Source organism: Diorhabda sublineata, chromosome X (assembly GCF_026230105.1).
Source record: "Diorhabda sublineata isolate icDioSubl1.1 chromosome X, icDioSubl1.1, whole genome shotgun sequence".
In the NCBI taxonomy this organism is placed as follows: Eukaryota; Metazoa; Arthropoda; class Insecta; order Coleoptera; family Chrysomelidae; genus Diorhabda; species Diorhabda sublineata.
In genome coordinates this window covers 20,209,973-20,237,701 of record NC_079485.1, presented here as the reverse complement: position 1 = coordinate 20,237,701, position 27,729 = coordinate 20,209,973, and the positions used below count along the sequence as shown (strand labels likewise).

At 32.4% G+C, this 27,729-nt stretch overlaps 2 protein-coding genes across 4 annotated transcripts in view; both read right to left on the bottom strand.

The window, feature by feature from the left end:
* The window catches only part of LOC130450599 (myocyte-specific enhancer factor 2), a 226,818-nt gene that overhangs the window by 182,843 nt on the left and 16,246 nt on the right, over window positions 1-27,729 (bottom strand). For all 3 annotated transcript variants that reach the window (XM_056789073.1, XM_056789068.1, XM_056789070.1), the window contains exon 2: window positions 10,876-10,922. The gene's annotated coding sequence lies outside the window, so the exon portion shown is untranslated. The remainder of the gene's footprint in view (window positions 1-10,875; window positions 10,923-27,729) is intronic.
* On the bottom strand, window positions 430-1,637 carry LOC130450600 (uncharacterized). Its single transcript, XM_056789075.1, has 2 exons — window positions 1,046-1,637; window positions 430-922 (listed from the first exon to the last, which is right to left on the bottom strand). The coding sequence occupies exons 1-2, from the start codon at window positions 1,171-1,173 to the stop codon at window positions 697-699; spliced, it is 354 nt and encodes a 117-aa protein (XP_056645053.1). The 5' UTR covers window positions 1,174-1,637; the 3' UTR covers window positions 430-696.

Below are 27,729 nucleotides of genomic sequence, written 5' to 3'. Positions count from 1 at the left end.
AGACGAACATCCTAGTTCATCCTCTAATGAACTATTAGTATCCTCGCTGTTTTTGTCCTCACTTTCTTCCGATGAACCCGTATTTACTGTAAATATTAAGTGATCTAGAGTGTGGTCTAAAATGTGCTCTTTTTGTATAAGGTCATTCTCATATGTTTTAACATGTTGGCAAATATTATACCACTCTTGTTCCGATACCTCCTCAAATTTTTGCCTAGCGAGTGCCTCCGTATCGGACAGTTTAAATGTTGTATTGTGCGCAGCTACCCAATTTTTTACTAATGCCCAGATTTTTTCGATCGGGTTTAATTCTGGATGATAAGGAGGTAAACGTAGTACACGGTGCCCATGTTGTTGTAACAGTTCGTCTAGTTTGTACTTTATGGGGAAGCGAAATTTATTTTTTTCAAAAATGCGGTATAGTTCTGGTTTTGTTAGTTTGGGGTCTGCTGGTAATCCATTTTCTGTTAGCCATTATTACCTGAAACCAATTTTTTTAAGGAGCCGATTCAAGCTGCTTATACTTATTGCTTCTGTCAAGATTTGCCGGTCATTAATTTTCTGCAAAACACCTGTAATTTCATCATAATTTAGCATTGCACGTTTGCTCTTTTAAATTGAATAGTAACAACAGTAAACCTTAAACTAAGTAGGTACATGACTTTATAATACTAATTAAAACAATTTCTTACACTTTTACGTAGGAAGTCTCTTCTCCAGTACATAAAAATCGTAGATAATTTCTCTTATAGATTTTATCTGATCTGGCGAAGTACGATCCAGCTTTCTTTTTTTAGTGTTACGTATTTTTTTCGGCGATTGAAAAGATGTGCTTGGCCCTCCCCACTCAACTTTTTGAGCTTCTTTTGATATCTTCTGAAAAGTGTACTTTGACACCCCAGTAGCAGCTAGTACTCTTTCCCTGAAATATCAAAATATGTTAATATTCTAATTTAAAATATGACACTCAAGTAGGTGCCTGTATAAAAATGTGTAAACTCCGCATTTCTTCAACCTACTTCTCGAATTAAATCTTGCTACATACCTGTAATTTTTCAAAGGAATAGTAACTCCTTCATCTGCCTCTTTTTTCATGAAATTAATAATATTGCTTATGATTTCTCGTCCTTGGCTGCGTATAATAAGACCTTGCTTTCCAACTTTTTTGGACATTATTTAAAACGATTTTGCCCCTAATGTTCAAAAACAGTGCTATCTGTAGAATAAACTATGGCACAAACTAAAAATAACACCGAACACAATAAATCACACTATTTAAATACTGAACAACGAACAATACTAAATGCTGAATGTCCGATGTTCGGTCGGTTATGCTTCTGCGCATCCATAAGCGCAAATTATTTATAATATTACCGTACTTTCCTTCCTAAGCTTGGCAACATCGAAGAGGGACTCGCAATGGTAAGAGATCCATGGTTACGCGACGATTCCCTTCGAATTCTGATTTAGAACATGCGGCAGTCATGCAGCGTTGCCAGTCTATTTAGCACTTGCATTTCTATATTAAAAATACCGAACAATCGTAAAAAACGCCACTGTCACATAAATGGGATGGGCCTAAGAGAGAAGGAAATTATTGCGGCCTTTGTCAGGTATGACGCGTCTGGCCTTTTCTTAGTTGATTCGTACTTTAATATTGATAGGAAGTTTATATACGACACCGTTTATAATTCATATAAGAACATGTTTGTTATATTGTAGTGGAACAGAAAAAATTACCAGATTAGCGAGATTACAGTTCTCCCAACGTGGAGTGATTGCGTCCAATTCTAATGAATTGTGGTTTTAAACACAAAAAAGTGGATAAGAGCGTTGCGATTAACAAATCACCAAGGATAGTACAATGTGGCAAGATTATTTTCGTATTATGAAAAAATCCCAAATATTCTAATAAACTCATTATTTCTTTTTGTGGTACATAGTTCGAAATTCATGATGCATTCTATTCAATCAAATGGGCTATGCTCTGAATGAGCAAGATGTATAAGTGGTTTTATTAAGGATCCAAATGATACATGGATGTTTTTCAAACATCAATATATCTTTCCCAAATGGCCATTGTTTTGTTTGTTGTTTGACGTTCAAAAAATCCCGAGAGTTCTAATCAATTAAGCAAATCAAGTGAATAGAAAACTCAATTGTGTGTTGCTAAGTAAGAATCTATTATTTCAACAACAAAATTATACACTATTTCATTGGTTTAGTTTAAATAATGAGCTTAAAGAGGTAAACGTCTATAAGGTCTGGTTATTAAATAACGAGACTGCACGCCTAGAGGGCGCCCTTGACGGGTGCGGTAAAAAACGAGTAGTGCGTTGGGTATCTAAATATCTTGTCTATGCACGTCCAAAAACACGTTTCCGTCACTATTATAGTATTTGTGCAGTAGCGGTTTGAAACTAAAGTGTTTTTTTCTCCTGCCGAAAACCATGTGTGACAAAAATCAGAAGACAACGTATCAATCTCAAATTTCTCGTTAAATTGAAAACAACTCCGATTGAGTGCTATAAATTGTTGCAAGAGGCCAATGGGGATAATTCTGTTTTTGAGCGGTGTAAGCACTTTAGTGAGGGCCGAGAGAGCACTGAAGATGACCATCAACCAAATTGTGCGTGCAGATTGTGAAATTAGCATCCGGATGATTGCCGAAGCTGTAAACGCCGATAAAGAAACGGTTAGAAAAATTTTACGGTAAGAATTACATATGAAAAAAGTTTGTACCAAAAAATCTGACTCCTGATCAAAAGCTCTTGCGTTAACGGGTTTGCTTAGATTTCCTTGAAAGATTAGAAAAAGATCTGCTTTGAAAGGGACCCGATTTAAGTCGATGGAAGTGTTAAAGCAAAAAACGACAGAGCTCCTAAAGGTCCTCACCAAAGAAGACTTTGAACAATGTTTCCATCAATGGAAAAAAACGTATGTAAAGGTATGTGGTGAGGGGAGAAGAGTATATTGAAAGGGAGCATTCAAATGTAGAATAATTTTTATAATAAATCCATTTTTCGTAACCAGTTCCAGTTATTTAATAGCCAGACCTCGTATTTGTAGGTTATATGTCTAATTTGGTTGTTGTTGCTTTGACTTATTGTATTAACTATGTAGTTTGAAGCTAATATTATTACTTAACGAGGTAATTAAAATTATTTTTACAATAATTTAGTTACAAAAATAGTGATGGGATGTGTATATCCATTAATGTTATTCTGATATTATTTGCACTACTAATTTATACTTAATTTTTCTTAAGGTACTTTTATTTATTATCCTTTATTATAATGTGAAAACTTTTCATATCCAAATGTGAAATAGCAAAAAACATATTAGACAAGTATACCTTACTGATATTACTCGAAAATTTTACTTAAAAATAACACAATACATTAATATTAAATAGACAATTGAAACAGGAATGAAATGATAAGTATATTGTCAAGATTTCAATATTGTATTTTGTGAAGGAATTGTTAAAAATAATTTTAATGAAAACCGTTTTAGATTTGCCCCACGCATTATGATTATTTTGACTTACATGATGATGCGTTTGAAATTGAAAGGTTTAGGATCTCATTTATTTGTTTTTGTATAATAGTAATAGTCTAAGATCCCACCGCTTCATCTTGCAGGTATCTTTTTTTTTAATGAAATTAATCTTTAAGGAATCTTAAGGATGTATGGAATGGATTACGCATAGGTTGCCTTGTAAAAATTAGCCGCTATTACCTGTAATTAATTTTAATGTCATTAATATGATAATAAGATGTGCAGCTATATGTTTTTAAGTCAATCTTACAGCATTTGAAAGAGAATGATGTCACAAATCAAAATAAAAATGGTTGACAGCTCCCAGTCGGTCGCAGCATTAGGGTTGCCAGGTGTAAACAGGTATACTATTGTTAATTAACTGCATTCACAGTTTTTTTTTAATTTCTATGCAAGATTAAAGTTTTATATACATTGAACATGAAAAGCCATGGCTGCCGGTTGCACAATAGCCGCAAACAGAGGTTGCCATAATGCACGCATTGTTACGTGCGATGAATAAGGACAAAGCATGGTAGCTACGACACTTATATACTTTATGTGCAGTTTAGGCATTTCGTATTTTACAAAAGGTGAGTACGCCACTTTGTCTCGTTTCCGAAAGGTGAACACTTCGTTTTCAATTTCTTGAAGATTGTTTAGTGTTTTTTATTTGTGCTTTATAGAAATGGAGACGTATTTTTTGTGCCACGAAGGTGGAAACTTAACCAATTTTAATAGCGAATCATTTAAAAAGTGTGAGTTTATGTCGTTGTTTCGTTAAAAAAAACTATAAATACAGCGACATAATCTTCAATAGTGATATGATGGAAGCACATGGTTATCATCTACCATGTTAAAAGAAATTTACCGTTTTAAAAGAAAATGATAAAAATGAATACGAAAATTATTGCCAAATGCAAACCATAAGTAAATTATTATTCTTAATTAATTCATTTTTGTAATGTAAATATATTTCAGTCAATTTAGGAGCATTTACTCCATTTAGCCCAGTGCAACGAGAAGAGTTTGCTCCACTCATACAGGAAACCCCAGAGTTGACAAAGGGACCAAGCCTGGGCCAGTTCTGGGAAGCCTAGCCTCGGCGTACTTTTATTGGCCCATGCGTGGGCCAAGCTACCTAACTCAGCTTCGGCCATACCAATGATTACCCAAGCTTGGACCAAGCCTGGCTTACAAGCTTGGCCCAGAGTTCTACATAGTTGGGCCAAGCTTGTACCCTTGGAACTTTCCTCTATGGGCATTTGCTCCAAAATTTTCTTAAGAACTAGATGATTTTTGATTATCAACTTCAATAAATGTTTTTTAGTGCATTCCGACGAGTGATAAACTTGAAAATTGAAGCTTATTTTTTAAGCGTTTTTTCTCCCATGTTTCTGATGGAGATAGCGTTAGACGCGTCGCTAAGTATTAGAAAAAGATACATAATATTCCAGAAGCAATATTCAGCAATGCAGACGAAAGAAAAATTTTTAAAGAAAGTCATTCGCTTTGATTTAAAATTAATTCCACCTTGTTGGAAATCATTAAAGCAGAAAGTGATAAGAAATATTTTCATAAATTGTATGTGGCAAAATGCAACTGAGCCAAGTTGTATCAACGTCAAACAAGAAGACTACGGTTGGTCAGTGATTGAAGGAAATTTAAAACCAACGTGGTTCATTGGCGATCCGACACCAATAACGGTCGAAGACATCTTGTTAGCATCGCAAGAGTTAGCTTTAGACGGATCAGCAACAAAATATAGAAGAAAGTATAGAAATATACAATAGCTCTTATGATTCCGATGATGTTGATAGTGACACAAACGATGAAGTAGAAAACTAAAAGATGTATTCAATTATAAAATAATATTGTTAAAATAAATAATAAAAGCAAATGTAGTTCTTAATGAAATAAGAACAAAAATGGGTCTTTACCCAAGCGATGAAAATTGTCATTATGCCCAAAAATTTATGTTTAATAAATAATAAGTGAAAAAATAATAAAACTTAATTTTCACAGCTTTATACTATTGTTAATAGCACAGTAATAGTGCGTGCATCTTCTCTCTTGCGCTTACACTTACCTGAAGCGAAAGTCGTTCAAAAAAATCATGACAACCTCTGTTTGCGGCCATTGTACAACTGGCAACCATGGATTTTCATATTCAATGTATACAAAACTTTAATTGTGCATAAAAATATAGAAACAAACGGTGAATGCAGTTAATTTACAATAATATACGTATTTACACATGAGAACCCTAATGCTGCGGCCGAGTGAGAGCTGGCAACCATTTATATTTTGATTTGTGACATCATTTTCTTTCAAATGTTGTAAGATTGACTGAAAAACATATAGCTGCAAGTCATATTAGTATATTAAATTTAATTACAGGTAATTGCGGCTAATTTTCACAAGGCAACCATTCCATACATTCTCAAAATTCCTTTAAAATTAATTTCATCAAAAAAAAAAACAGATACCTACAAGATCAAGCGGTGGGATCTTAGACTGTAAGTATATTTTATCTATTCTTGCTCGAAGGGGCGAGTTTTAGAGAAACGCCTATAATACCCATTCACACGAAAGAAGTAGCGATTCGTATTCTCCCCGGTAAAAAATCAAAGTGTCGCCGGAGAACGATTGATTATGTCAAAAAAGTCGCACCATTATTTGCATTAAATAAAATATTCAGTTTTTCTGTTAACTGTGGTGGTTAGCAGTATTGTATTTAGTGCATATTATAATTATTTCAAATTGTTTTTCGGACCTCACATTAGTTTTGAGATTTTTGTATTTGATTTTATTGTTTTGTTTTAATTATTATTAATTGTTAAAATACATTGACGGTGATAATTTTTTGGTGATCATTGAGGTGAACGATATTAGTGAAAAAAGTCGGAAAAATATTTATGTCCAAAGAGTTTGGACATAAAGATTTTTATGTCCAGTTACAAAAGGTTATTTCAAATATGTTATACAAGAAGATGGAGATCAGTCAGAAAATAAAATTTATTAAACGGATTGTATGATTAACGTTAATTTCATGTTCTAAATATATATCACACACTAAAAACGAAAGTTGACTGAAAACTGATTAAAGTTAATGATGCAACGAAATATGTTATTCGACGATAACTGTATGAGTTTTATAAAATCAATTTAATGCCAACATTGGACATGATTCAGAACCAACTGCGAACGTACCTCGATTATGACTGTGAATGTTTAGAGGCACCTAGGCGTCTTTCAAACATAAAAAATTTCCGAACAAAATGTTTATTAAATCATATCGACACGTCGAACTGTGACAAGAGAAATTATGAAGTATTGAGACTCAAACAGATATACAGGGTGATTGATTGGTGTGATAAAGTTCATAAAGTGCCTCCTTTGTCCTTTAGATATTAATCTGGGAATTTAAGGGATCATAGCCATTATTAGTCTTCACATTCTAAAATTATTTACAATCTTACAAGGTGTTCCAGAATGCTGTGCCATATCAAAGTTACATTTTTTTAAATATATTTTATTGCATATTTGAAATCAATCTAACTTCCCCATTTCAATAATTTAGGGTTCTGACGGGATATTTAAAAAGTTATAATCATGAAAATCGTAACAAACTCAATACCCTGTACAATAGCAAGTAATTCCGCCCACACATTTAACGACCATCTAGTTTGACTGTGTGTCACTAAGTGATTTGGATTAGTTGATAAATAATAATGAAAGTTTGGTCAATTAATACAACAATACAAAAAAGTCTCTATGTTGATTAAAGTTTCGTAAAGCTCGCCTATAAAATGCTAGTATTTTTTCGAAATCAACTTCAGTTAATATCTGTTGCAAGTAAATGTGATAAGGTGGCATTTTGTTTTTGTCAAAGTTTCCTTGTACGTCGTAGTAGCTCAGTTCTTGTTCGTAATAAATACACTATTGTGTGGGTTTTCAGTAACTGTAGCAAATTTTTTTTTTGCATTTACTTCTGTTACAAAAGTTTTCAATCGTTCATGCTTTTCATAATTAACTGAACCCGAGCGAATCTTTCCATGCTTGCTTTTGTAGATTGACGCCTTCATGATCTACTCTTGCTAATACGAAGGTGTTTTTATTGCATTCTCCCAATATCCAGATGATATCAATCAAAGTTCACATTCTTCAAAATACCAAACAATGTACCAAGCCGCTAAATCAAAAAACAACAATGTACCTATTATCATTTCATGTCATTGTCAAATATCAGTTTTTGACAAAGAAATCATAGCCAACTTACAATTAATTGTTAAATGATTATACGAGGCATATTTTCTAAGTAAGTACCGTTTTGGAATTAAAAAAAGAAGTGCAAAGATATCGCTATAATTTTATTTTTACATGAAAGCCTGTACCTTAATCTACTTTTCTACATAATTTCCTATTGAGGCACTTGTCATAACGTGGCACCAGTTTTTGAATACCCTCCTCAAAAAATTCTGCTGCCTGACTTGTTAATCACTGTATCACAACTGTTTTGACTTCGTTATCGTCTTGAAGGCGCTGACCGCCCAGGTGTTTCTTCAAGTGCAGGAACAAATGGTAGACACTGGGCGTCAAATCAGGGCTGTAGGGAGGATGATTTAGAGCTTTCCATTGAAAATATTTGATGATATCTTTGGTCCTATTAGCCACATGTGGACGGGCATGGTCATGTAGCAAAAGGATACCCTTACTCAACTTGACACGTCTTTTGTTCTGGATTGCACGTCGCAGATTGTTCAATAAGACGCTGCATTGATTGTCTCATTACGAGGCCGAAACTCCACTAGCAATACTTCTTTTCTGCCCCAAAAATCTGTGCACATTATTTTCTGGGCAGAAATTGTTTGCTTAAACTTCACTTTTTTGGGTGATGATGAATGTCCCCATTCCATGGATTGTTGTTTCGATTCTGGTGTGACGTAGGCCACCCATGTTTCGTCACCAGTAACAATTTGGTCTAAAAAACCTCACCTTTATTGTGGTACCGCTCAAGGAAAGGCAATGCACTGCCTAAACGTTGGGCTTTGTGCAAATCCGTCAACATTTTTGGAACCCAACGTGAACACAATTTCCGGTATTTCAAGTTCTCAGTCACAATGCGATACAAAAAACTACGAGAATATTGAGGAAAGTAAGTCGCACAATTATGAAATTGTAAAGCGTCTGCGGCCATCTTTAACTGCTCTCACCTATTTCCTTACCATTCCATCACTCATAATGTTTTGTCCGTAAACTTCACAGATCTCACGATGAATATCGATCAGTTTTACGCCTTTAGCACTAAGAAATCGTATAATAGCCCGTACTTCACAATCGGCGGAACTCACGATTGTCGGAGGCATCTTAAATACTCAGTAAACAACGTACACAATGAAGAATCAGACTGTAATGGCATTAGTGCGTGGACAAGAGATATAGGTAACCAGCGAGCATGTGTGGAACTTCGACCTTGGAGTTGCGGCGGCGGAATCGCAAAACGGTACTTACTTAAAAAATATGCCTCATATATAGGGACATAATCATTGTTTCGCACAGAAAAATCGAAATATCTCAAGAACTAATAATTTTAGCTATAAGAAAAGCTTCATGAAAAAAAGTATAAGGGTAGAACTTTTCGACACTCATATAAAATACAGGTTGATTTCTTAGAAAAAACCGAGAAAATAATGTATTAGTATTTTGATTCACCCTGTATCAGATTAAATGAATATTAATGAAATTGGAGAAATCGAGCAGATTCCAAATAGACAATAAAATATATAAAATATAGAGTGTTTTATTTAAAAAATTGTAACACTGGCACAGCATCCTGGAGCACCTTATAAGATTGTAAATTATTCCTCAAATACGACGTAGTTGAATCATAGAATTCACATAAAAGATAGAGAGAGTGAGGTCTGGAAGCTTGTTCTAATGGGCGCCAACTGCAATAGAGAGAGAAGGTACATCGGTATACTGCTTTATTCTGATTGTATCACCATAACGAAGTTTCAAGTGGTGGGAACGACAAAGGAGGAGATTAAGTTTTGAATTTAAAGGCTCGTGGAGAGATAAAGAGTGGTAAATCGATGTTCTTTGTCTCTCTTATAATAGTACATTTCTGCTTGAATTCCGCTCTCTATATCTTTACTATTAACTCTAGAAGTTAATTTTTCATGTGGTCAGTAAACAAAGTTTTGTATTTTTATTCACTAAAACCATTTATCAATTCTGTGTTGATTACTACGAAGACATGACCAGGGCATTATTTCAAAAGTGGTTCACCGATCAGCAAATACTTATTCAGTCATTGTTATGTCTCCCCGTATTATTTGCGAATTTGAATTAAAATTCAAGCCGTTTGTCAATGTTGAAAAACCTCTTTATGACTAAAGCCGGAAATTTATCTTTCATTTCATCTTTTTATAACCAAAGCCAGTCGTGGGCCAAAAACTCTTTTTTTTTTCAATTTGCAAAGTAATTTTTGAAAAGCTTTAATAATCGAAAATTCCAATATAAAAATTCTTTTATACTATTATATTATAACTTAGTAGTAGTAGTAGAAATCTATTACTTTTTTCGTTTACCAAATTTTTGCTCCCCGAAGAATAGAATGCTTTGATTTGTATGAAGAATTTTTTTTGGTTTTTGCTGTGAAATTTAGTTTACCAGAAATATATTCGACCAGGGAGAAAAAAAGGCTCAGTTCATCTGATACGACCTCATAAGTAGGTAATTTTTTCTTTGCATTTTAATTTTAATATTCACTTTACTAAGTTTTATCATAAAAAGAAATTATGTTTTATGTTATTAAATAGAATATAGATAGTACGGTTATTGAATTCAAGTATCTCCTTTTGAAAAAAAAATTGCTTTTAATCTGTTTGCGTGTTTTATCGGCCAATTATTCGACTGTCTAATAATAAAAACTTACCTCCTGGTTAAGATATATGGTTACAATTTTTAAAAATATTACGGTACACAAATGAAATATACTACTACTCCATCGATGCCGTCTGTGAACTTCTGTATTAATAAATGGAAGAACTATATCTTCAACCCTCGAAATTGTTTTAGACATCATTCAGTAAACAAAATGCGCTTTCCCTTTTCAGTGTGTCTAAATCTTATAATTACGAATCACAAAAAACCGATTCATAAATTAAACATTTCTCGCATGAAAACAGACTCTGGGAGTATATCACATGATGCACCTTTTAATTACTATATTTTTTTAGTTATTCTTAAAAATATAAAATATCTACATAGAATTACTCAACATTTGTGAGATATTTTTTATTATTGAAACAGAAAATAAGTATCACTTACTTCAAAAAATCTGGAGAATATTTCCATACTGCCAATTAACGTCGAATCTGTAAATTAAAAATCCTAATTTTAGCTCATGGAAATGCACCATAGACATTTTTATAAATAGAAATTTTGATAAATTTTTTCTAGGATTGCAGTTATCACATAATGGGTAAATAGAGCATACACAGTTTTTCTTGAAATGTAGGAAGATGGCTTACTAAAAACCCCTAGTATGAAAATAAGTCAATCTAACCCAGCTTACTAATATCTGATAACGTCTTGTTTAATTGGTATCATTTTTCCGAATTGGTATCAGTTTTCCGAAAAAAAATTGTTCACAAAAAGAGCCATTTTCATAATTTTTGGCATAGCATATTGGTAATCTTCAATGGGTTTTCCAATAACCAAATAACCATCTGACGTGTAAATTTGGTGATGTAATCTTGGATAAGTTTCAAGGTACATCCACAAAAATAGAATGGTTTAATATTTAATACATACGTCTTCTTCGCAGTACAATTAATGACATCAAAAATAAATACTCATCTGGAACTTATGGACTTACATCAAAAATTTTTTCAAGTCTGCCAAAATGCATATTAAATCACTCGGAACACGACCTTAACCTACCTACTCCACGTTCAGAATTAGTTAAGGGCTCGATATTTTACAATGCAAAAAATGCACAATCAGTTGCCAATTGAAATCAAATCTATATCATATTTTCCCGAATTCCGAAATAATTTAAGGGCATATTTACTGGAAAGTGCCTTCGACTCTGTAAACGACTTCTATTCTAATAATAATATTTAATTCCGGACATGCTGCATATTGGTTTAATTTTTGCTATGGACTTTTATACAACTTATATACTAAGTATTACCTATTACTACTACCTATAATTTAGTTACTCATTGTGGTTTAATTCTGTATATTGAAATTTTATATTATTTGTTTATATATATGTTTATATATATATATATATATATATATATATATATATATATATATATATATTTTGTTTCTTATATTCCTCGGTATTTTTCGTAGTTGTTTCATATCTGCTGCATTTATTTAACTGTTTGATTTTGTTCATTCCCCATGTTTCAGATCCATATTATATTAAGGTAAGAACTGTTATCGAGTTGAATGCCTTAATTTTTATGTTTTCGCCCAACCCTTTTTTTTCAGAATATTGTCTTATTTAGAGTATAGTATATTTGATTGGATTTTTTACACTGTTTATCTTTATATATATTTTTCCATCTTCATTGAAAATAACTCCCAGGTATACAAATGTGGTGTTACTTTATCGATTCTTTTCCCCATGTTCTCTTTTTTTAGTTTGCTACTATCCCTTTGCATTTTGTGTCCAATCCACCATTTTCACCGGGTCTAGGTTCCTATATCCAATTATTGTTTCCAGTTTATGGTTCTTCTCTTTTATTGTTTTTGTCATCCTATCCGTGACTAAGATAAACAAAAGTGGACTAAGATTGCCTCTTTGATTTACCCCTATCTCCATCCTAATATTACCCGATTTTCTTCCGTCTATTTGAGCCTTCCCTGATACGTTTTCATATATTCCTTTTGTATTATTCGGGGGTTCCTATTTTTCTCCTATTCTCCCATATAATTTTTCTGAATAACGAGTATAATATATTCTATATAATATATAAAATATTGTACTGTACAATTCTAGTATATGCTTTTAAATCAAGGATAAGTAGTTGTGACACTTTAGGCCATCCCTTTTTTCTGTAGAGGGATCAATTGATTTTCTTCCAAGTCTCTGGGTATTTTATTCTGTGTTAATACATGCCTTCTGCAGCATTTGTAGATCTTATTCCATTCCTTCTGCGGCTTCTAATTATTGTCCAAAGCTCTTTTTTTTTGTTTACAAACAGGTTTCATATGTCAATCGATTTATAAGGAACTTTTCATATTATCCTGATGTTTTCTCCCATATTTTGTAAATTGAAATTTAATAAAAAAGCAATGATCAACTTTTAATGGTTCGAACCTCCAGTTTTAAAGAAGACATCTCTAAATTTTTGAGAGTGACATATGATTAGATAGTCAGAAACTTTTCTTCTTAAACTGTAATGCCGAGGACCAGAATATATTTTAGTGTTCATAAGACACAAAAATCTCAGATATTAAAGATAAAGGTAATAAACTATTTCTGTGATTCTGGCAAATGAGGATTTTTACTGATTTGACAAAATAGATAATTGACATAACCAGATTATTCTGCATCAAATCAGAATATATTGTTTTGCTCGAAATCAGAAAATATGCTGTTGAAGATTAACTTGAGTGTTACTAAAAATTACGTCCATACTAATATCTTTCTGATAAAAAAAGAAGTGAGCTTCAACCAAGGCTCTTAAAATTTGTAGGCCAAGATGGTTGTTCGAAAAACTTACAAATTGATGTCTATTCTTTTCTAGTCAAAATTATTGATTTATTGAAAAACTTTGAATAATTCAATTTTATTGATGTCTGATTTTATAACTTCTTGAATGTTTGTTTAATATATTTGAATATACGAGGCGAGTTTAAAGAAACAGTAACTTTTCAATGAAAAAGTTTTTCAATCACTGTAAAACTTTTATTCTTCACGTTTTAAGTCTTCACACTTATTCTAGGAAATATAAAATTATTTCAAAGCATCAAAAAACTAATCTTCCCTAATTTCTCCGCCTCACCTCTTCGTTTGTATGAAATCGCTTTTCGCCAGCCATTTTCAAGTTTGGGAACAGAAAGTAATCGGTAGGAGCTGGATCGGGTGAATATGGCGGATAATTCGATAAATCGTAACGCAATTTTTATGCAACAATAGTGGACAAATAACCAAACGCATAGTCGTAATGAGGCAAAGCTTCACTTCAACAAATGCGGCCGTTTTGTATGAAAACTTATCAGTAACTCAGCATAATATTGACCAGTTATAGTTCTCTATTTTCCTAACTAATCAATGAAGACTACATCTTTGGAGTCTCGAAGCATATTGACCAAAAACACGGTTTTTGCTTCCTTGAGAGTACATTTCTCGTACAAAGTCCATTGTCACATATTTTCATTTTTTATTTAATCCTAAGTCAGATTACCGTTTAGGTTTATGGCTGTTTAATTGGGGTTATGACATATAATTTTTTCTCTGAGCCTTTCTGCCTTTCAATTGATATTTTATTCCTCCTCATTTTTAGGTATTCAGTTTTCGGGAATACGGCGTATGTGTCCAAACCATATCAAAGTATTACTGGCGTATAGGGGTATAATTATGTATCCAAGTTATATTTACTGTGAAAAGACCGAAAAACTCATTCAATTACAATTAATTTTTGTTCAAAGTGACAATAGTGTTGTAGGCTTGTAGTTGTAGATAGGCTTTTTCTATATTTTGGTTGAAATATTCAATTCATGCTTACCTCACGTTTTGTTCAACAATCGCTAAGCAAAAGAGCGCAAATTTTATTAATCATTTCTGGAGAAGTTGCAGTAAATAACACTTCCTGACGTTTAGTACTTTCCCTTGAATCTCTTGAAAACCAATTATTTATAAAATTTTCGTAACTTTTCCTTGGTTTCTTCAATTGTTTTTTATTCAGAAAACTAACAATATAATCAGCATAGCGAAAGTCATTATTCCGTTAAACCGTCCTCAAATGTTATTAAAGGTTGTAAATAAAATATTTATGAAGCAATGAACTGAGCTAATCTGAACAATGTAATAATTAACTATTTAGATGGTTACACAAATTTATATATATATATATATATATATATATATATATATATATATATATATATATATATATACGATGAATATATAAGCATTCGAAAGCTCGGAAAATATATTAAAGTTGGTGTTTCCTTGCCACGTTCCCAATAAGAAATATTTTATTACTCAACATATTCTCCTCTTAATTGGATACATACAACTTCTCTAGACCTTTCAAAAAAATGTTTCTTCTTGCTCTGCAAACCAGACCTCCACAGCTTTTATTACCTCCTCGTTGGAAGAAAATTTACGACTTTTTAAACTTTTTTCAGTTGAGGAAAGAGATGATAGTCGGACGGAGCCAAATCTGGTGAATAAGGGGGGTGTTCTAGTAATTCAAACCCTAAATCACGATTTTTTTGCATGGCAACATGAGATTTGTGTGCGGGGGCGTTGTCCTATAAAAACAAAACACCTTTGGATAGCTTTCCGTGTCTTTTCTCTCGAGCATCGAGCACAGATTGAACGCGATGCTTCTACCATCTTGCACGCTTTTGGTCAACATTCAAACATTTGGGGATCCATATTGCAACAATTTTTCTCATGTCCAAATTGAAGTGAACTATATGATGAACGCGTTCGTATGAAATATTCAGTGCTTCAGATATCCGTTTTAGCCCAATTCGACGGTCTGATAAAATCATGTCATGAATTGCATCAATATATCCGGGGACTGACACAGAAACTGGCCTTCCCGATCGGTCATCATGTCCAATGGAAAATTTACCTCTTTTGAATCTTGCAGTCCAATTTTTCACGGTCGTATACGAAGGACATTGATCACCAAGGGTATTAAGCATATCTTCGTAATTCTGCTTACCTCTTAACCCTTTTAAATACAGATACTTGGTGATGGCTCGATACTCCAATTTTTCGATTTTCACAATTTGGGTTGACATCTTTTTTCTTTTAATTTATTGCGTGACTCTGGTTTACTTTTTTGACGTCAAACTTTACACTGACACTTCTAATAAGTTATTGGCCGTTGCTATGCTAACGCAATATTTTGTTTATGCACGGAATTGGTCTAGGCTAACTAGATATCAATACATCCTCGTTTATAAATGCTTCTAAACGTTCTTGATTTTAGGTCTATTCTGTTTTTAAATTAGTTTTTTTAATAACTTTTGAAGCATTGATAAAAATTGACGTTTCGACTCAACTTTCTTTCTCAAAATATGATATTGACACTGACAATTTGCGTATTTATATTAATCAATAGATCACCTACATCATGAACATCAAAATAAGAATAAAACCGCAATAGAAATTTGTTCTAATAAGAAAAATTAATTTTTCTTCAGTCCTTACAAATATGTAGCAGTACTTAATCAAGCAAATTATTTGTATTTTTATTAGAATTTACAAAATAGAGCTATAAATTTTGGTTAAATTATTTAGGTCTTTTTTATCATTTATAGCTTTTGCGTTTTTATGAATGTGAACCATTTCTAAAAATTCCCTTTTTTCTGTATTAGATTCCGTTCCAAGAATTTTTGAATTGAATAATTGAATTTATGTTTTTTTGATATTTCATGGTTCGTTAATGCAGTTTTATTTTTTTTTAACGTATTGATGACCTTTTAGTCTATTTTCTAAATACTAAATGTTTGCACTAAGTAGACAGCGTCACAATTAGTACAAGGCACTTGATATATAATATTACTTCTTTTGTTTTTTGGTGTTTTAGATTTTAATTTAGTGAAATATTTGAATAACGTATTATGTCCTTTATGGATTATACTAATATCATATTTATTAAAATAATTTGATAATTGTTAAGAAAGTTCTTGTACATATGGTAAGTAAAAATGTTTTATGTTTTGATGTTTCGATTATGTTTTTTAATTGATTGTAGTATCTGCTTATCCTTTTCTTGAATATGATGTTTATCATTTTTTCCGGATAATTATTTTCTTTTAATGCAGATTTTTGCTTTTTGAATAGCTTAGCATCTTAATTCAGGATCTGATAGTTGGATAGATCTATCAGCCAAGCTTTTTTCCACTCATCTTTTTTGTGACATAGGATGACATGAATTGAAATTCAAATATCTTGAGGACCAAGTTGGTTTCGTATACCATTCGGTTCTTATGTTATTGTTCATTTTATATAATGTGACATCAAGAAAATTGATTTTATTATTTTTCTCGATTTCGAAAATAAGAATTTTGATTCCTATGAATTTAAAAATTTTTACAAGAAATAATACAATTCAAAACCACCGAAAATCTTATTTTCGGTGGTTAGGTGGTACTTTTTTAGGTTGGCATAGTTTTATAATCTTGAAAACAATCCGATTTTGGATATTTTAGTTACAATGTAGTCAGAGGTATAGTCACAGAGATAATCAAGGTTTACAATATGCTATACAAGGAAAAAAGGGGGAAGGTCAATGTGGTTCAAGGGAAAAAAGAGGAATGTCAGACTGGCAGCACTGCTACCATTGTCGGCTGATACTTTTCTTATTGTTTGTTTGTGTAGAGTGTAGCTGTAGGTTCAGTTTCGAGGTTATGCTGTCCACTTAGCACTGTGTTTTTCAATGAATAAGTGTTTGTTATCTAGTTTATTGTTTTCGATATAGTGATCGTAGTTTATTAGTGAAATGAGTAGTGATGAAGATTTTGTCAGTTAAACAAAACCTAAAAAGAAGAAAAGTACTGTACTGGAAGGTTGAGGGATGTGAGGAAAAAACTGTTGACAAGTACACATGAGGTAGGACCAGATTGTAATTATAAAAGACTTAAATGCTTTAAAGAAGTTAATGACAGGGACAGAAAGCAAATTGTTGGTAAATTTAATGAGCTAACCATAAATGAACAAAACAGTTATTTGGCTGGCCCTATAATTGTTTCACATGTGGTTCAACGTAGGCAAGATGAAGATGCCGCTTAGCTTATCACTGCTTCATATTCATATAGAGTAAAAGTTGCTAAAGATGGTGGCATTGTAGAGATTCCTGTTTGCTTTGAAGCATTCTGCTCATTACATGGGGTATCAAAGAAAAAAATAAAAATAATACAAAGATACTTGAAAAAACACAAACTGTCCCAGGAAACTTTTGATGCAGTATACAATCATATTGTTTCTTTTAAAGGGAAAAAAGCACATTACAGCCTTAAAAAGACAAAAAAACTATACTTGCCATCTGAGTTGAGTGTGAAGAGAATGTATCAGTTGTTCAATGAAAAATACCCAAACAATTTATTATCTTTTAGTGAAAAGTTTAATATAAGATTTGGATATCCACTTGCAGCAACTGTGACTCATACATAGCAGAGGTAAAAGCTATACAAACTGGATTAAGAACTTGTCAAGAAGGAAGTGAAGAAAAGAACATAGCAGAAGCAAAATTAAAAAATCTGTCAACAGAGAACAAACTACATTTAACAAAAGCAAATATGTTTTATGTTACGAAGAAACAATCAAAACTAAGTAGTCAAAAAAATGAAATTAAAGAGAGTATAGCCATGGACTTTCAAAAAAACTTGCCGGTCCCTAACATAACGACCCATGATGTTTATTACAAACGCCAGCTCACAGTGTGCATGCTCAATATACATGTCCTATTAAATAATGAATCACATTTTTATGACGAAAAAGTTGCAAAAAAAGGACCAGATGAAGTTGCTTCATTTTTGTTATAACTAAACTTGAGCCTAAAGTCAAAGAACTGGATATATTCTGCGATTCCTGTGGAGGCCAGAATAAAAACTGGACCGTTTTTAGAATGGTGCACTATCTTGTCCACCATGTAAAAAGACTTGATAAGATTAAGATGAATTTTCCGATTCGTGGTCATTCTTATTTAGAATGTGACCGAAACATGATCTGCATCAATAAAAAAAAGTGGTTAGAACTGCCTAAGGATTGGTATGAAGAGTTTCAAAGCGCCAGAGTAAAACCTTTCCCATTTCAAGTCATCGAGGTTGATAAGGAGCTTATCCGCAAGTGGACAGTGAATTCTATTACAAAAGTCAAGACCAGTAAGGGAGTTGATAGTCATCCTCGACTTCTAAAATTCAGAGTGACATATTTTGGACACTGGGAAGGTGATGTAGTGAATGCACCAAATTCAAAAGCTGATGCTGATGGTCTTCAGCTATGTGAAGGAGAGTTTGTCCTTCCTGAAGCTACATATCTCGGTAAGTAGATAGTTAATTGAAAATAAGTCTTTCCATAAATTTTATCCCTGACTTTTTCTGAGACTAGAGATTTATTATTCGTAAGAGTAAAGAGTCACAAAGGGTTTACGCTTCGAGATGAGTACGCAATGCAAGATCTGCGTACCGGGCTGTTGCGGTAGGATATGGAAACTTGGATGAGGAAGAGGAAAATTTAACATAGCGCGCTCTCTGAGTACATTAGCGCAACTAATACCTCAATACAGTTTATAGATTTGACGTTAGGTAACACTAGGAGCTACGGTGTTCAACCAATCACAGAACAGCATGGACATAATATGCTTGATACCTAACAACATGTTAACTTATAAATAAAACGATAGGATCTAAATATTTACGAATCTATATTTCTATATTATAAGCGTTTTCGCAGTGGGATTGTGGCAAAATTAAACAGTGTACGTCTGGGAATTAATTAGTTAAGAATTGCGGTGTGATAAATTTTTTCTTTGTTTTTACAATATAACGTTTGAAAAGCAAACAGATCTTTTAAATATTATAATAAATATGAATTTATTCAATTACGTAAAAAAGATAATAGAAGAGAATAGAAGCCGGTGCTTATTCTGTAATATCTGTAATTTTGCCAAAGCTACTTTTATTTTACCTTCATTCCACACTGGTAATTTTTTAAAAGTTGTCTGCGTCATCTCATTCTCTTTCTTTCTAATTTTAAGATATTCAAGGACCCTATGAAAGTTGTTTACCAAGTTACGACTTTCATTTTTTCGTTGTACGTGACGCTGGCGACGGCAACGGCTATAAAATAGTTATTGGCGGCTGCTGCAAATGGTTTTGATGAAGGTAGATCAAGTGTTTCTAATATTGATCGTGAAGAGTAATCAACTTTAGGTTCAGGACACAGTCACGATGGTCCAGGTTGCGAGAAAAGCAGTTAGGGCATTAGTACAAACGATTACTGTCTTGGTGCAGGTGACGACTGTTATATTAGTGCTCGTATGTCTTAATGAGATCTGGGTATCTCATGTAAATATTTTGAATATTTTTTGCTTGAATCCTATAATATAATAAATTTTTATACGATAAATTTTTGTACTCTTTACTTTTTTGTAGATACAATTCATATTTAAGCACAAATTTAATAAGTTTTTATTTGTTATCTCTATTCATCATGAAATCAAAATAAACCACCAGTACTCTACGTGCTATTTTGTAAAAAAATACAAATTACTGCACTTACGCGCGTAGAACAACGCACAGCAAAAGTAAGTAAATGTTCAAACTTAGTCGCAAACGTCATTAACGTGACGTTGGCGCTCTGCTCTGCGTAAGGTCTGGCCTGCACGTCCACGCTTACGACTACGAAGATTAATCCGGTAGTCGCCAGGCTTAACCTATACAAAAAATGCTATAAGGTTTAGCGTCGTACTAATGAGAGTCGATATTTAAACTGTAAATTTACATTGGTCAAAGTTAGCGAAGAAACCCTCATGTACCAGGAGTCTCTATTCCATCCAATATTCACAATATAATCAACGTTACCGAAAAATCGGTGAAAACAGGGTCAACTTGCATTTATTTGGACGATTAGAAATACATATCAGCACTTTATCATTTTCAATGCTACTTCTGTGCAAATAACATTGTCAGTGTCGCGTTAATAATTTGATAAAGCTATTTTAATTCAATCTATTGAGTTTATAAAATAGTGAAAGTAAAATAGAAAAGACTAATTTTTAATTGTCTAAAAACTGAATTTTGGAGAAGAAGTGTAAATGTAATGATAAAAAATTGCCTAATTTACGCAGCTAAATATACCCAGTATTTACAGAGAAATTAGTGGAAGATGATCCTATGAAAAGAAAAAAGTCAACACCGAGTAAAATAAGATTGATGAAACGACAGATTTATGATTCACACAAACAGAATAAAGTTGCAACTGTGGAAAACTTTCAGAAAAGATTTTTAGAATTCCCGAATGATAATTATAAATCTTAACGGGACATTTTAATTCATTGTGGATTTAAAAATAAAAAATAGATTCGCGTATGACCATGAAATCACTCCGAATTGTGCGTCACAGAAAAGACTACAAATAATTAATGAAATTCGCGAATCGAAAAGCTCAATATAGGAGATTGCCTGAAAAGTTTCGGATCTAACAAAAGACATTCTTATACCATAATCATTTTTATTTTTCTATATAGTCTTTTTTTAAATGTATACAGTGTTTCCAGCGCTACAGTAACATTTTCAAGCATTTCAAAGAATAGGCGCTAACACCCTCATCTGATGAAAATGTTTCTCCTGATAGTGATACAAGGATATGAAAGTAAAATGATGCCGGACGCCAATATTAGTCAAGGGGATCAACAAAGTGTGAGAAGGTGCGTTGTCCTGATGGAAAGGCACTTTCTCTTCAAATACATTCATCACATGTTAAATTTCGCTTAAGTCTTTTTGATGTCCTCTACAGATGACTCCATTAATGATGACTGCCCGCCATAAACTAGTTTTTTCATTTTTATTCGTTTTATGTGCACATAAATAATTTTACATAAGGCGTGTACCGAGGTAAATCGTGGGCTTCAAAAAGTTTCGTAAAAAAATTTCAAATAAATAAATTTTTGTTTACTTTCACAATTTTTTGGAATGTGTAATGGGCCAACGCCTCACATTTTATTTCAATTGCGGCTTCATTCCTTTAAATTTGGTTTTGTGATGAATTTTTCATTTTATTTGAATATAGGGAATATTATCATATTAACAACTGGGAACTGATAGCAGAAATATAATTATTAGGGTTTTTCATATAAGGGTAACGTCTCTAGGATAGATAGAAAAGTGAAAAAGAATTGGGGTTTGCTCAGTAAATAATCTTCGTACGTCATCCTTATTCAAGATGAAGGACGTTGAAGAGAAAAAAATTATACAAATTTTAACGATTTTGCCGACACTACTAGCAACATTTTAATGAAATTAGGCACGAATATGTTTCGAAAGATGATAAATCCCATGAAATTGTTTTTATATCTGCCTCTCATTGAGGACGCTGGTTAAACGGTTCGTACCAAGTAGTATTGAACAAAACTTTTTCATGGTTAGGTTTATTAATCAAAAATTTACAGTGATCTCAAAAATCATTGAAATTTACACCAAAAAGATACAGTTTCCGGAATTACGATGCTGATATAAAGTGATGATGATAAAGTTATTAGTTAATCCCAATAGGAAAATCAAAATAAAGACTAAGAACATAAAATGAATTTCAATGAAAGTAAATATTCACAAATACACAAGTCTATCCTTTTTTCTAAAGAATCCATTAATCCATAATATGAGTTCATTAAAGTGAAGTTGAATCTTCCAATTCTTGACGTGAATTTATCTCTGTAACATATACTTTTTCTCAAGATACGACCAAACTATATAGTACCAAGGATCAAAATCGAATGATGGAGGAGGCCAATGAATTGGAGCTTCTGCACCTCTACAAATCCATCAATTCGGGAAATGGTTACTCAACCCATTATGACACCTATCAAATTGTGGTGGAGCTCCATCGGCATAGTTAATACAAAATAAAGATATTTGCTCGTTTAGTCTTAAATCTTATAGTATCTCAAATAAGTGACTGTTTAAAAAATCCATGTAAATATTATCATTTACATTTCCAGACATAAAGTGATAACTTATTAATTTGTTATATAAAGTTACTGCCCAAACATTAACTTTAAATAAGTGTGTAATGTGCTACCCGATTGGCTTCTAGATTCTGATCACACTAGTAGTGTCTGGTAGATCGTCTGACGAGAGTTCTTAGACATGTCTGTAATAATAAGGATGTAGCTGCTACTCTTTAAGTATCCTCAAAGTACTTGAAGAAGACGTATTTGTTTGTCTTGTCATATTTCTTATGCCACCTGTTGGATCTGGATCAATTAATTGTGAATATTTTCTTAATTAATGGTTTTTGTTGTTATTGGCCTAACAGAATATATTTTTTTCTTTGTTCTCACATTCCCAGTTTCTCAACAACTTAATTTTCTGCATAACGCGTACCAGCTATACTATAGATTCCTAATCACTCGTCTAAGATTAATGACATGTCGGTGAATTCAACATTTGACTATATTTTGATTAACAATATCTAATTTTACAAATAACCTAGATATAGGATAACCTTTTTTTAAATAGTCCGCCTTAGATACTGAATATGTCTATGCTATATAGACGTATAGACTCTATACGGTCGTAATAATAAAATAATAAATGAATGAAAAATATTTTGTCGCGTATTATACAAACAATATGAAATGCGATCGTGAATGAATATAATCATTTGTATAGAATCGACTAGGTATACATATCTACATTAATGAGAACTACTATAGATTAAGTTCCTGTCCTCGTTCAGTAGCGCGAAATGAAAGTCAAGGATTCGTAGAATTCAAAAGTTTGTATTTGCGTTATTTATGGTTATCAGGAATAGTTTATCGACAATATTATTCAATTTGTTGTACACTTGAATAAAAAAAAACACAACGCCAATACTTGTGGAACTATCAAAAATATAATAAAAATTATCTGTACTTAGCTGAACTAAAAATCTGAACAAATATGTAAAGTGAAGTATGAAAGTTCCCATATTTTCTTTTGGTTTTATCGTATAGTAGTGGAGCGTCTAGTGGTAATTGGTCTGTGGTAGTCATGCGAATAAGCACCATTTTATCGAAATTTATTTCCGAATTTATCTGGATTAGGAGCTGTATTGATTGAGTTGTTATTTAAATAATAGTCCCACCGATTTACGTCACTCACATTTTGATTATTTAGATTTCCGTTAAGATAGAACGTACTTAGTTACTGTAATAAATTGGTTTGATAGTCTCAATGTTGATAAATTTAAGTGAATATATTTATAATTCTTAAGATATAGCTTATAATATAATAGAAAGTTCTAATTGATTATAGTTATGGCGTATAGATAAGCGATACGCTTGGCCGTGTGGTTAAACCTCTTCGGTGGGTTCAACAATGTGTGCTGCTTTGATGTTTCTCAAAAAATCAGAAAACGTCATTGATTTATATCGCTCACGTTTCGTTACTTGTAAAATAATCGATTATTTTGTATCAATATAATATGTTCACATTTAAAAGCAATCCATTACAGAAAGGGGTGGTTACAAATAGGACGGCTACGCTACACATACATTAAGTGCGCCACCGGATTGTTGAGACATTCTGATTAAAAATCATTATCAAATATAATAGGAAACTAGGCTATGAAATTACGTCTCACAATTTTTTGGCATACTACGACATTTTATCGATTTTCAGGTAGTGGTGATATAACGTCACCAATTTTAAATATCCGGATCTGAAATTTAAAAAACTTGTTAGGTGTATCAGATTATCATTCGAAGTAGATTGATTCTCTTGATAGCTCTTAATTATTAAAATGAAATCAAATAAACATAAATATTTTGAATTTCTTTTCGATTTGGATTGTTTTGGCTTACTATAAATGTGTATAAAATAGTTTTGGTATCATTGTATAACAATGATTCAATTCAATCTGTTCATTTGAAAAATCGTATTCATCTCAATACATATTATAATTTTGTTGGAAACTAAACTGATCTAAGCTAACTTTCTACGTCACGCTAATACATTATGCCAAAAGTCGTTAATGTCGTGTTGCCTACAATGTGAGTAGTTTATTTTTGAGTTTTGTGTGTATTCTTTGATTCAACACTTTATTTTCCATTCAATCATAAGCCAGATACTTTGAGGTGTATGGCTGTTTGATATATACTTGTATCTCCATGCCTTTCTGTCTTCAGTTTGATCTTTTACTACTTCTCATTTCATCCTCTTTGTCTCAACTGCTTCTTCCTCATTTTCAATATATGCTTTTTTTACTTCCTATTTTGGATTTAAACGTTTTTTTTTTATTATTGTATGAAGTTGCTCTAAGGATGAAATTATTCTTGTGGACAGAATGTCGGGTAAATTATTTTTGATATTTTCAGTAGAGAAAACCTTAGAAAAAGTGTCTGCCAAAACTTCGGTACTATCAGTGTCATTTTGACAAACCGTGCCGTCATCTTTTTTTATTAGAGGAATGGATGTTTTTGATGAAAATGATGATCTAATGTATTTGTATAATTTTTTAGGGTTGTCGCTGCATACTATATATTTCATTTCTTATTCTATCTGTTTTATTTCATTTTCCCGAGGAAGTAATATTGAATCATAAATTAAATGCAGAAAAGAGCTTACGTGGAGTAGAAGAAAAATGGAGATTGAAAAATAGTATCCTTGAAACTGTGGAGTATCAAAAATACCCAACAAAAACGTAAAGGACACAGATAGGATAAGGAAGTTGATTAAAAAAAAGAATACAAAATAATGAAATACTTGAATAGAAAAATAAAAAAAGAATAATGAAAAATATAAATCGATAAGAAAATAAGCATCCTTTGTAGTAAAAGAAGCCAGAGAAATATCGTGGATAAATTTGGGAAAGAAAATAACTGAAAACTATAGGGAAAATCAGAAAATAATTTGATGGAACACTAAAACAAGAAATAAAAAGGAATATAATATAATGAATGGAAAAGACAAGTAAGGGAATATGATCATGGAGGAAGAAAAAGTAATAGAATGATGGTGGGATACATCTAGTAATAATGAGACGATAGAAATAAGCAGAAATGAAGTTAAAAAAATTTGGGAAGAAGAAGTAGTAGAAGAAATTTAAATATTGAAGCTAGGAAAAGCACCAGGTAAAGACAATATAATTGCTAAAATGATAAAATATATATATTAAAAAGGAATAAGTAAACAAATCATTAAACGAGAGAATGCAGCAGAAAAACATTCCAGAAAATTATACTAGGCGTCAAAAGAAAGTGTAGAAACTGCCGATGTATGACAATAACAAGCATACTAACAAAATATAGACTTCAATAATAGAATAGAAAATAAGGTCGAAGTCACTTTAGAGTACTCATAATGTGGCTTAGATATGAAAGAAGCACAAACAAATTTAAATTTAAAAACAGATAATCAAGTGAGAAATTGATAAATAGCTTCCCAGGTGCAGGGAAGCATTCTGAAGCGCGGACATACAAAGAATACGTGCTCCGCAAGGCTTTAGTAGCAATACAAACTAAATATTATAAAACCATTTGAAATAAGGGTAAAGTGACTGATAAAAGATATAATTTTAATGTGAAAAAGCGTGAGGAGCATTCTAAGATAATTTTGTAATAAGTGAGATACGGCAACACTGATATAAATATGTCAATTCTGACATTACCATCATAGAGTTTGAAATTTTCAATGGTGAACGTACTCAGAACTTGTTGTCATACGAGTGCTATTTGAGTTGTATATAAATACCTAAAATATTCATCTTTGTCAAAAAATGGAATTAAATCACATTTCCTATGACTTTCGACGTAGATTACACCAACAGCAGAGTGCCGATCAATTCGTTTCGACTTGTGGTTATGAAGCACCATGTCGAGCGAAAGTGTTTCGCTGGTTTACCGAATTCAATCGTGGTGCACTTTGCTACAGGATTAATTTTGTGGGAGTCGTCCATAATCGGATGTTGTGTCAGAAGACATCGATGTTATGCGTAAACTGATATTTCAAGATCGTGAAATACCTCACTTACATTTAATATTGCATGAGCATTTGGATGCCAAAAAGATTTGTTCGCGTTGGTTATTTCATAATTTGACAATCGCTCAAAAAAAAGCTCGTAGCGATTGGTACAAAGAAATGCTTAAAAAATTCAATGCGTTACTTTAAAGATTTGTCTAACTCGAATCTTAAGTAGCAACCTTCGTATCGGTATGTATCAATTGACATCAAGCACCCTATGCTTTTATAAAATAAAATACTTTTTAATATTGAATATGAATTGTTACATTTTTCTAATTCTCCTAATTCTAAGTTGTTATATTTTGGTCTATCCATATGTATGTAATATAATTTGTAACAACCAACAAGAATAATGTATGTAATTGAAGATGAATTGGAAAAGCGATAAACACAATCAAAACCCACAACAAAATTGACTTTTTTGTCATAAGGTTCAAATATTTATGTATATATAATAAGTATAAGATCTTATGTGTTGGAAAGTGAATGATTTCCATTTAATGTCAATAAACGTTTCAATTTTAGTAATATCACTTTATATGTCACAGTAGCATCTAGCGAACGAACGTTGATTACACATGCGTAACAGATCTATGACATATCAATCATAATGCAGCAGCCTCGTGCCAGTAGTGTTCTAGCAGTTGTCCGAAATAAAAGTTCTTATTCATTTTTTCATCGCCTGCGACTTTAGGTCGGTTATAAAGTTCTTGAATGCACAAAGCGTTGCGTGAAACACTACGGAAATGCTTACTGTAGACGATGTGCTCCTCCATAGCATTACTTGTCCACATGCGGGCTATGCTGTTTTGTCGAAATTTGACTGGGAGTTATTGGATAATCCACACTATAGCCCTGATATTGATCCCAGCGATTTTAACGTTTTCGTGACTCTTAAAAAATTCCTGTCCTCCGGTTAGCGTTTTGGCTAGGACGAACAGCTGAAGACATCTGTCACACGCTAGTTCACATAATGGTGAATTCTATAACAGAATATGGCTGGATTTTTACCATTACCTCTTACAACTGAAACTCGCGTATAGTGCTCATTAGCTGGCGATCGCTGACAGGAATAGAAATATTTTTTTCAGACATAAATGCTAAAATTTGAGCTTTGTTACTACTATTATTTGGTATCTTAAGGAGTTGCTGTGACTGGTAGGATGCGTTGTCCATAACTATTACTGACTGTGGTGGAATTTTAGGGAAAAGCTATTCATTAAACCACTTTTCAAATAATTCTGCTGTCATATCTTC

What these genes read in the sequence shown, in the direction of transcription:
- LOC130450600 (XM_056789075.1), bottom strand. Translation starts at nt 1,173, where the DNA reads ATGTCCAAAAAAGTTGGAAAGCAAGGTCTTATTATACGCAGCCAAGGA. An exon ending in ATTCCTTTGAAAAATTACAG is followed by an intron (nt 923 to 1,045) that starts GTATGTAGCAAG and finishes TTGATATTTCAG; the next exon opens with GGAAAGAGTACTAGCTGCTA.